Source organism: Parasteatoda tepidariorum, chromosome 2 (assembly GCF_043381705.1).
Source record: "Parasteatoda tepidariorum isolate YZ-2023 chromosome 2, CAS_Ptep_4.0, whole genome shotgun sequence".
Lineage (NCBI taxonomy): Eukaryota > Metazoa > Arthropoda > Arachnida > Araneae > Theridiidae > Parasteatoda > Parasteatoda tepidariorum.
This window is the reverse complement of record NC_092205.1, coordinates 40361350-40372801: the sequence shown is the minus strand read 5'-3', so window position 1 is coordinate 40372801 and position 11452 is coordinate 40361350. Positions and strand designations below refer to the sequence as shown.

Here is an 11452-nt window from a genome sequence, read left to right as displayed (position 1 = left end):
GCTCCCTATAAATACATCATAGGAGCCGCGATGGCTCAGGGGATAGAGCGTTCGCTTTCCAATGAGGTGAACTGGGTTCGAATCCCGACTGTGGCTAGTAGATACGAATTCCGCATCCAGCTTGCACTGACCCCAGTGCTCATATGAAATATCCTCAGTGGTAGACGGATCATGGGTTAGAGTCTCCTTGCCATCAGATTAACCGTGGGATGTTCTCGTGGTCTTCCTCTCCATGCAACACAAATGCTTGTTAGTTCCATCAAAAAGTTCTCCATGAAGGCAAATTATTCCTATTACTTGATCTAGGAATTCCCTTGTCTTCTGGATTGAGTTCAAAATTACCAAGCTACGTAGTTGAACATCAGTAGTCGTAAACCCAAAAATTGGGTCAGCTGTTTAACGACGGTTCTAATATAAAATGTAATAAAAAAATTTTAATAGCTTTGTAATTTCAAAATAAAATAGCAATTTGTTCAATAACTATTCTGTTGAATGAAATATGCTGCGTTCGGTTTGTGGGACTCATGCTGCTACGTTCCGTTTCAAAATGTATGATCGACAGTATTCTTGCAGTACTATTTTCTGATAAGTTGTGATGATCATTCTCATATTCATTATTTTTAAATATTTTTCTTGCATTCAAATACCCATGCTTGGGAAAAAGATCTGTTGACAAAAAAATCTTTTTTTAGCTAACAAATAAGTTTAGTAGCTTAATTTCAAACAAAATCTCATGTTGTGAGAAGGATATATAAATAATAATCACAATCAATACAAGTCACGTAATTCAGAATTGTCATATGAGAAGTTTGAAAGCAACCGATGAGATATGCTTCATTCAGAATTGAACGATTATTAAGGTAGAGTGGTAAATATTGACGAAGTATTTCCTCTAATTGATAGCCTTGAGGTACATATATATCGCCAAATATATCCTGAAATATTGAACAATATAATTAGTTCAAGGTTTTATAACTTACCACTTTCTACTGCAAATGCGCATTTTGGATTGTCGAATGGAAAAATTCTTATGTTAGCCATGCAATTTATCTTCACTCCAATTCTATCAAAAGAAGAAAAACAATGCTTATTTAAATCCCTGAAATCTATTGGCTTCATTTTATTTTCAAAGAAACATTATATTTCGATTCTTTTTATTAATGTACGGAGCACAAAAATTTAAAAAAATAAATAAGGGGAGCACCCTATATTACTTTTTATTTAATGATCGTATCTTCATGTTTTGGGACTCAATCTTAATTCCGAAATAGCACCGACAACAATGCTGGCGTAAAATATCCTCAGTGGTATACGGATCATGGATTAGAGTCTCTTTGCCATAGGGGGTCTCTTTGCCATAGGAGCTAACCATAGGGGGTTTTCGTGGATTTCTTCCCTGTGAAACGCAAAAGCGGGCTAGTCCTCCACAAAGGCAAATTTCTTCCGATACTTGATCTCGATCCATCAATCCAAGAATTCCCTTGTATTTTGGATCGAGTTCAAAATTACAAGGCGGCTACGGAGTTAAACATTGGTAGTCGTTAACTCAAAATTAAGTCGGCTGTTCAACAACTGTTATAAAAAAATTTAAAAATATAATAAATCAGTTTTGAACTTATTTAAACTTATACTTTAAGCAAATAAGCTTTCAATAATAGATTTTTTGGAATACATATTTTAATTATTTTTATTTTTTAATTTTAGTTTAAAAAATTATTAGTACTTACTTAAGCTGTAGATTTCGTTTCATAATTAATTTATTGACTTCGATAATGGGAAATAAAAAGAATCATAAGTTATTATGACTCTTCAAACTTATACATTTAAACACGTCTAAACCAACTAATTATTTTTCTCAAATTGCTTATGTCTGTTACCTGAGAAACAATTTAGTTTTTAGTCTCCCATGTAGATTGTCTTCGATGCAATGTTAATCGGTTTAGGTCACAACCAATTAAAGGTACGAAATCTTGCATTAGTATGTTTTTTTATAGTGTGTTTAAACTGTGTATTGTGGAATTCAAAATATTTCATTTCCGTGATAATGATTTCATTTCCATAAAATGATTTAGAAAAAAAAAATTTAATTTTTTTTTCTAATATGCGATATATCTATAATAACAAAACATGCAATATATCTATAATATCAATCTATAATAAATAGCATGCAATATATCTATAATAACAAAATGAGGAATTTGTTTGTCTGTGTGTCTCTCTTATACGCCCTGAACCGTTAATTCACTGTCACGCCTGATCGAAAACAAATATCTATTCATAACTCTTTATTATTAATTTCTTACCAGAAATATGTTTCAGTTACATAGTTATAATAATTCTCATAGTCTTGTTGGTGATTCGCAATCGCCAAAATATTTTCAAACCTAATATTGATAACGGAAGATTGGCTTTATTTTGGCCATGTTATCTTTCGATAATTCACCAACATTGCATCTCTTCACCATGCTTCTGTTGGCCGTTAGGAACAAATTCATTCACTTTCTATTTCAAATTTGTGGCGACTGGGGGTGTCCTCTTAGGCCTCCCAGTCCCAACCGTTCAATATCATTCTCAATCAAAAAAAACTTCTCGATATAAAGAATGTTATTTGGATCCCTATAAGGTATTTCTTTTCATTCTTTTTCAATTATGACCATTTTCAATCTATACATAATAATAAACGCGGCTGTGTGTGTGTGTCTGTAATCACAATATATCGCCCCAGAAGCCTCGCCCAGTCACGAAACTCGCACATAATTTGTGTTTCGACATAATGAAGAAGTATATTTTTTCTTTTTCAAAAATTTGGATTAGTTTTTTAGTTATCGGTCATTTTGTAAGAAAATCTATGCTTTTTCGTCTTCAAAAGCCATGTTCAAAAAACTATTAAAAAATGCATATACTTTTCTCCACTCTTATAAATACATGCTAATGCGAACCTTACAATTGAAATATTAATTTTCGACAACTTAAGTCAATAATATACGAAGGAATTAATAATTTAATTGTAAGGTTCGCATTAGTTTACATTTATCAAAGTGGAGAAAAGTTTAACTTTCGTATTAAAAATGTGGCAACATATTCGATACGTAAATAGAACGCTTCGCTTTGATATATTTGTCGCTGTTCATAATTGTTATAATAAGTTTTTCTTCTTCTTTCCACGCTCTATTTTTTTTCTTAAGTGAAGACGATAATTTTTGTAGCGATATAGAAATAGAAATTGATACCATAAAAAATTATATAGGAATAGAAATTGATACCATAAAAAATTAATTCGTTTTCGTATTCTTTTCATGTATTTAGCATTTTAGTTTTTTTTTTCTTAAGCGTTGTAGCTATATAATATATAAAATAGGAATTTAATTGTTTTTGAAGGAGCGATCACACTTACCTTGGATCTCTTTGGTTTTTCTATTCTTTATTTTAACAGTTTTTATTAAATGTAATTAGTTAATTTCAGAAAGTTTCAGTTTGCAGGTAAGCACTTAGATTTTAATATTGAAGTTTCATGATTTGCTTTCATAGTAATTGTTGTTCTAAAGTATTCATTAACTTCTTAAAAACCCGATTACTGACATGGCAGAACCGCTTTCCAAAAAACTTTGTATTTTGTCAAAGAAAAAGATATTAAGAGATTCTCAAAGAAGAAGAAGGGCCCAAAAAACGTCTGTGGAACGTCAAAGAAGGATGGAACATGACCAAATTTCGACAAGCAATTCTAGAACCGTGATAAATAAGAAACTTTTAAAGAAATTACCTGGTGCTCTGGAAATTTACAAGTCTATCAACGCTGTCATGGAAATAGATCAAGTTGTCAACTATCAGACAGAATTTTTGAACTCATTGGAACCACCTGGAGTGCCTGCACATAAATTAGAATTGAAAATTGGAGCACCAATAATGCTTTTAAGAAATTTGGATCCACCTGCATTGTGTAATGAAACAAGATTGATTGTGAAAAAATTGATGCCTAATGTTATTGAAGCTATGATTATAACAGGACATTCAACAGGAAATAGTGTGCTTATTCCTCGCATCCCCATCATATCTTCAGACATTCCATTTCAGTTTAAACGACTTAGTTTTGCGAAGAGTATAAATAAATCTCAGGGACAATCTTTAAAAGTCGTTGGTCTTGACTTTCAGAAGCCTTGCTTTTCCCATGGACAGCTTTATGTTGGCTGTTCAAGAGTTGGTGATGAAAAGAACTTATATTTATTGGCACCAAATGGAAAAACTAATAATATTGTTTATAAAGAAGTTTTACAAGAATAAGAAGAATTACATACTATCTGTATGCTGACTGACACAAGTTTTATTTTATTGCTGTTTCTTAAATATGTTATTAACTGCGTTTTAATTTTCAGCTATTGATGATTTCGAAAGCAAGTTCTGTATGCTTTTACAATTTCTGAGGCCTATTTTTTTTTTAAAAAAACAAGTCTCCACCTGATAGTTATATTATAGGTTAGGTTACCATAGGCCTTAGGTTACCATAGCAAAGTTACATCTTCAAACATCCTCAAGAGCTATAACACATCTGCAGCAGAACTGGATATGAAAACAAAATTGCAGGACAGGAACACTTTAATTGTCCGCTAATCTTCAGATTTCCTGCTATGTTTTAAAAAACTTTATTTTTGAAAACCCTTAGAGTGGCGGACAGCTGGCCGCCTTAGGCGGCTAGTATTTAATAAATAAGTTTTGCTTAAACGAATTTATTTATTTCCTTGAGACAATCCAAATTAGGATATGCATCTAACGGCCAAAAGTCTAGGATGATACTTCAACTACCACTATAATATTAGTAATAGTGATCACCGGCATTAAAATAATAAATAAAACAATATAGAACTAATTTAGCCGCATATTTTGTGTTCATAAATATCTTTCAGTTTTATGGATGACTTCGTTATGTTCTGTTTTTCAGAACTGATTCATTGTTCCTTTTTTCACCCCGCATGAAAAAGGGCATCCAAGTAGCAATTATAAAAAGAAGAATCGGAATTGACACTTAATTCGTTACCTTTTAACTCAATCGTATGAAACGAAAAGACTTCTGGTGCGGGCCACAAACATTCTGACTAGAACTTTTATTTTAATTCAAGTTTAAACTGAACTAAAACATAAATAATTCAACCTAAAAAATTCTATGCAATTCTATTATTCTCCATGTTCCTATGTTAAACCATATTATCGTTTCAATTTGCTGTAAATTTATTATGCAACTACGTTGAACAATGTTTTCTTAAAAATAAATTAACTTTTTGTCAAATATCGCGAAATTTAATTGACTTATCATCACTTGATTGCATGGTACGATGATTCTACATTAACAGAAACAGAGCCCAATTTTACTACTAAGTTTACAGCAACTAGAAAAGATTTAACTGAAAGTACTGGATGTGAAACGATAAGACTTATAAGACTTCTGCGATGTTTTGCGTTTTTAGTTTTAGTATTTTCACTTTTTTGTGATCTTTCCCTTCTTTAAAGTAATTTTAATTGATATTCTATTTTCTTTTATTGAATCAGTGTTTAAATTTTGAAACTACGGAAACTACTTTGAAATTTAAGGCGCAATTATTTCTCGCAGTTGTGATACTTTGTGATTTTAGTAATACTTACTTCTTGTTAACTACTAAATCAAAAAATACCATTTCACAATATATTTGCAACATTTTATATAAATAGTTTACAGTGAAGAATTAGAAACATTATTGAGGTTGACCATTTAATTAAACAAAAATCCTAATTCAATTCATATATATGAGACTCTTGCTATAGCAGGGCCACACAGAAAGAATGAAATAAAACAGTGGTCTGAAAAAAACTCAAAATAGAAGCCAATGGACTGAAGGCGTAAACAGAGATAGTTAGACGATGCAACAAAAGATCTAACTACAAATAAAATTACATGCTAGAAACAAGGTTAAAAACAGAAAGGTTTGGAACAATATTGTTTAGCTAGCTGAAAGCCACTATGGTCTGTTCCGCCATTAAAAAAAAGTTTTATTAATGTAATGCTGAATTTATATCTTTCAACAATGTCATTTTTAAATAGTGACAAGCATTGCTCGATATTATCCTTTTGAATTCTATCTATTCAATTTTGACAAACGGAGTAGTACTAAATAAAATAATTTATTTTATCAATTTACCTTGAAGCATGTATTATAAATCCATCTTTGTGTATTCTAAGGTTCATATGAGGTATCATAATGTTAAAACCACCATATTTAAGCATATTCGTATTTGGCATCCAGATACCATCTGCATGGGATAAGCCATTGATATATTCATGCCGGCCTGTGCCGTTGANTTATGTCTGTTACATGAGAAACAATTTAGTTCTTAGTCTCCCATGCAGATTATCTTCGATGCAATGTTACTCGGTTTAGGTCACATCCAATTAAAGGTACGAAATCTTGTATTAGTATGTTTTTTTATAGTGTGTTTAAAATGTATATTGTGGAATTCAAAAGATTTCATTTCCATGAAATGATTTAGAAAAAAAAATTAATTTTCTCTTCTAATATGCGATATATCTATAATAACAAAACATGCAATATATCTATAATATCAATCTATAATAAATAACACGCAATATATCAATAATAACAAAATGAAGAATTTTTCTGTCTGTGCGTCTCTCTTATAAGCCCAGAACCGTTAATTCGCTGTCACGCCTAATCAAAAACAAAAATCTATTCATAACTCTTTATTATTAATTTCTTACCAGAAATATGTTTCAGTTACATGGTTATAATAATTCGCGTAGTCTTGTTGACGGTTCGCAATCGCCAAAATATTTTCAAACCTAATATATTGATAATGGGAGGTGGGCTTTATTTTGGCTACGTTATTTTTCGATAATTCGCCAACATTGCATCTCTTCTCCATGCTTCTGTTGTCCGTTAGGAACAAGTTCATTCACTTTCAATTTCAAATTTGTGGTGACTGGGGGTGTCCTTTTAAGCCTCCCAGTCCCAACAGTTCAATATCATTCTCAATCAAAAAACTTCCCGGTATAGAGAATGTCATTTTAATCCCCATGAGGTATTTCTTTTCTTTATTTTTGAATTATGGCCATTTTCAATCAATCATTTTAATAAATTAATTTTGCTTAAGCGATTTTATTTATTTCCTTAAGATTATCTAAATTAAGATGTGCATGTAACGGCTAAAAGTCAAGGATGATGCTTTAACTACCACTATAATATAAGTAATGGTGATCAGCAGCATCAAAATAATAAATAAAACAATATAGAACTAATTTAGCCTCATATTTTGTGTTCATAAATATCCTTTTGTTTTATGGATGATTTCGTTATGTTCTGTTATTCCGCATCCCGCAGTACACTGATCGTTAAGACACGGTTCCCAGCAGATCACCGAAGTCAAGCATCACTGACTGCGGTCAGTGTGCGGGTGGGTGACCACTTAGATCAGTCTGCGTAAGGACCGAGGGTGTACGGTATTGGTTCTCGTTAAACTGTTCTACCGTAAAGTGCTCGACTTCGCGTGCAGGTCGTCGGGCTACCGAAGTGGAGGTGCCATACCTTCTGCAGAGGATCAAAATTGTGATAGCATGTCTTCGGATCATCCTCAGGGTGCTTCCCAGACCGTCACCAATAGCCCATTGTGCAGCTCTAGTATGACGTAAATAAACAAATCAATCAATCAATCACTCAATCTGTTATTCCGCACTGATTCATTATTCCTTTTCTCACCCCGCACGAAAAAGGGCATCTATGTGGCAATTAGAATCAGAATTGACACTTAATCCGTTACCTACTAACTCAATCCAGTATTCCACGCAGAGACTTCTGGTGTGGCCTACTAACATTCTGACTAGAACTTTTATTTTAATTCAAATTTAAACTGAATTAAAACATAAGTGATTCAACATAAAAAAATTCTATGCAATTCTATTATTCTCTATATTTTACTCTATGTTAAACCATATTTTCGTTTCAATTTGTTGCAAATTTATTATGGAACTGCGTTGAACAATGTTTTCTTGAAAATAAATAAACTTTTTATCAAATATCGCGAAATTTAATTAACTTATCATCACTTGATTGCATAGTACGATGATTCTACATTAACAGAAATAGAACTCAATTTTACTAAGTTTACAGCAACTAGAACAGATTTAACTGAAAGTACTGGATGTGAAACGATCAGACTTATAAGACTTCTGCGATATTTTGCGGTTTTAGTTTTAGTATTTTCACTTTTTTGTGATCTTTCCCTTCTTTAAAGTAATTTTAATTGATATCCTATTTTCTTTTACTGAATCAGTGTTTAAATTTTGAGACTACGGAAACTACTTTGAAATTTAAGGCGCAGTTTCTCGCAGTTGTGATACTTTGTGATTTAAGTAATACTTACTTCTTGTTAACTACTAAATAAAAAAATACCATTCCACAATATACTTGCAACATTTTATCTAAATAGTTTACAGTGAAGAATTATAAACATTATTGAGGTTGACATTTTAATTAAACAAAAATCCTAATTCAATTCATATATATGAGATTCTTGCTATAGCAGGGCCACATAGAAAGAATGAAATAAAACAGTGGTCTGAAAAAAAACTTAAAATAGAAGCCAATGGACTGAAGGCGTAAACAGAGATAGTTAGACGATGCAACAAAAGATCTAACTACAAATAAAATTACATGCTAGAAACAAGGTTAAAAACAGAAAGGTTTGGAACAATATTGTTTAGCTAGCTGAAAGCCACTATGGTCTGTTCCGCCATTAAAAAAAAGTTTTATTAATGTAATGCTGAATTTATATCTTTCAACAATGTCATTTTTAAATAGTGACAAGCATTGCTCGATATTATCCTTTTGAATTCTATCTATTCAATTTTGACAAACGGAGTAGTACTAAATAAAATAATTTATTTTATCAATTTACCTTGAAGCATGTATTATAAATCCATCTTTGTGTATTCTAAGGTTCATATGAGGTATCATAATGTTAAAACCACCATATTTAAGCATATTCGTATTTGGCATCCAGATACCATCTGCATGGGATAAGCCATTGATATATTCATGCCGGCCTGTGCCGTTGAATCTTATGCGTGGGTCTTTCCAACTTCTCTGAAGTATGAATTCTATGTCAAAATTCTGTTAAAAAATTACAAAAGTATTTTTAATGAGTCTTAAGAGATCAAATTATTACATTGTTGTAGGAAAATAGTTGTGATATTCACGAACTATTTACTTCCAGTTTTTAAACGGGAGAACTGATATTTTTGAACACAATTTCGAAAGATTTCGAAAGTGCTTCATCGAGCGACATTTGTTAACAAGAACGATTCTCAAAACTATTGTTAAACGTCACAAAAATGAGTTACCGTCAGTTAGTCTCCGATTTCCGTTGCTCCATAGAGAAGTTTTCTCAAATTTTTAAATTCCATAATTTATCCTAAATGATGTAAGTTCTTTTTCGTTTCAATACTTTTCTTTTTTGTTGTAACTGTGACATGTTACAAATTTCAGGTATTTTCATGAATAATTTGGAGCTGGAAGTTGGGATTTACTTTTTTAAAAAATTCACAATTTATAAATGATCAGATTGATTGCATATATTAATGGGATCATGAAATCATACTATTATGAAATAGGATTTTATTTAAAAAAAAACATTTAGAGTTGAAAGGAAAGTATTACAATTTCGTTTTTAAGTGAAAATAACTCTATCAATAAGCTTTGCATAAATGCTCCAGAATTAAACTGTATACTTCAACAGCTTTTCTTAAACTCTTCTGCCAATTGAAGTGTTGTGATCAATCCCAAAGTATGCATTTTGTGTTTAATGAGAGGTTCGTAATGTTTCGTTTCTCTACATTTTGCGGTATATTTTATTTAAATAAGTTTATGCAAATGAGTAAATTTACTCAAATAAAATATCACTAATGCGAGAAATATTAAAACTATGCTTATTAAAAATACACTCTCAGAAATTAAACTCTCAGTTTTGACGATTCAGCAATCCTTGAGCAGTATTTCCTCAATTTTGAAAATTATTTCGTCACGAAAAAACTACACAATCGAAAAAAAAACTGATGAATTACGCTGGCTGGTTTATGTGGTGGTCAAGAAGGCCTTTGGGATTGGTCTTCTACCAAGACGATCCCGAGTTCGAATCTCTCTTCAAGCGTGGGTCTAATTTATTTATCTGTCCTTGTTGTCTCATGCCGCCTATATGGTGACCACGCTGAAGTGATTAGCAATAAAGTTTGATACACAAGGACACTACAAGACTTTTTTGGAAAAAAGTGAAATGACAAAATATTTCTTTAATTATGACGAAATTTGTTTCTTCGAAGAAATGCCGATAGTTATTTCGTCACTTTGACGAAATATTTGCTCGGAGCTATATACAAGGGAATGGTTTCGTCAAAAGCGAAGAAATTTTCATGATAATCGAGTATCCATTTTTTATAGTGTATCAAACAGTAATCTAAAACCATTCTTTATGATATTTTCATAATAATACTAAGGTGAAATCGTTTGCTCAAAATATACTTTACGTTATGCACTGCGAGAAAATCCGGATCAAATTACTGCTAACTTTTACGGAACAAGACCTCTGACTCCCCGTATTTTTTGTAGAACTACTCAATCATTATTAGTTAAATAATTATTACTGTAAAATATATGACATCAAATATTACGGTGAAAAGGTGGATTTTAAAGTAAAATTAATTTTACGGATAATGCACCCAAGGTATTACTACCAAGGATAATGCACCCGATATTTTTTATTGCGATTTGAGTTGGAATTTTTCACAGTGCATTCAGTTCTTCTTTCATTTATTTTATAAATACTGAGTGATCGAAATTTGAAACTAAATTACCAAATAAATCTAAACTTATGAATACTTAATGCAATTTCATTTCTTAATTTATTCTGTTTTGTCCTTGCAAACTCATTTCTAAATTCTAATTTCATTATATAACAGAAATTCATCGCAAAATTTGCTGTTAATTAATTTCTCAATCAATATTTTCAAATCTTTATTAAGTTTTTAAATATTCTTAAATTAAATAATATTTACCAAACTTGACTCATCAGGAGTTGCAACGGAGTCTAACAGAACTTGCACTTTAACTTTAGTGAGAGCTGAAAAAAATGTACCCAGCACGCTTAAAAATCCTAATTGATACTTTTAAGTTTGTTACATAACTAAAGAAATATGTTAAACAATTTGAAAAAAATCTCAATCAAGGAATAACAAACCCTAAATATTGGCTTTATTTACCAACTATCACAGTCTCCATGCAGAATTTTGAAAGATTTAAAAAATAATAACAATTATCATTGCCTAAACATGAATTGCCTTAACGAATTTTAGACATTAACTAACATTAATCAATTTTAAGCCTTTTCTACATAAAATTTGGCCCATGATATATATATATAT

The 11452-nt window shown here is 31.1% G+C and overlaps 2 protein-coding genes across 2 annotated transcripts in view; both read right to left on the bottom strand.

Moving 5' to 3' along the window:
* LOC122270551 (glutamate-gated chloride channel-like) overlaps positions 1-6306 on the bottom strand; it is a 12792-nt gene extending 6486 nt beyond the window's left edge. The window contains exons 1-2 of the mRNA XM_043048268.2: positions 6165-6306; positions 981-1063 (exon numbers count right to left, since the gene is read on the bottom strand). Of these exons, the coding sequence (XP_042904202.2) occupies positions 981-1063; positions 6165-6265 (184 nt within the window). The 5' untranslated portion in view covers positions 6266-6306. The remainder of the gene's footprint in view (positions 1-980; positions 1064-6164) is intronic.
* Positions 6307-8930: 2624 nt separating this feature from the next.
* LOC139427211 (gamma-aminobutyric acid receptor subunit alpha-5-like) overlaps positions 8931-11452 on the bottom strand; it is a 78825-nt gene continuing 76303 nt past the window's right edge. Inside the window, exons 4-5 of the mRNA XM_071188139.1 lie at positions 11087-11151; positions 8931-9149 (exon numbers count right to left, since the gene is read on the bottom strand). Of these exons, the coding sequence (XP_071044240.1) occupies positions 8931-9149; positions 11087-11151 (284 nt within the window). The remainder of the gene's footprint in view (positions 9150-11086; positions 11152-11452) is intronic.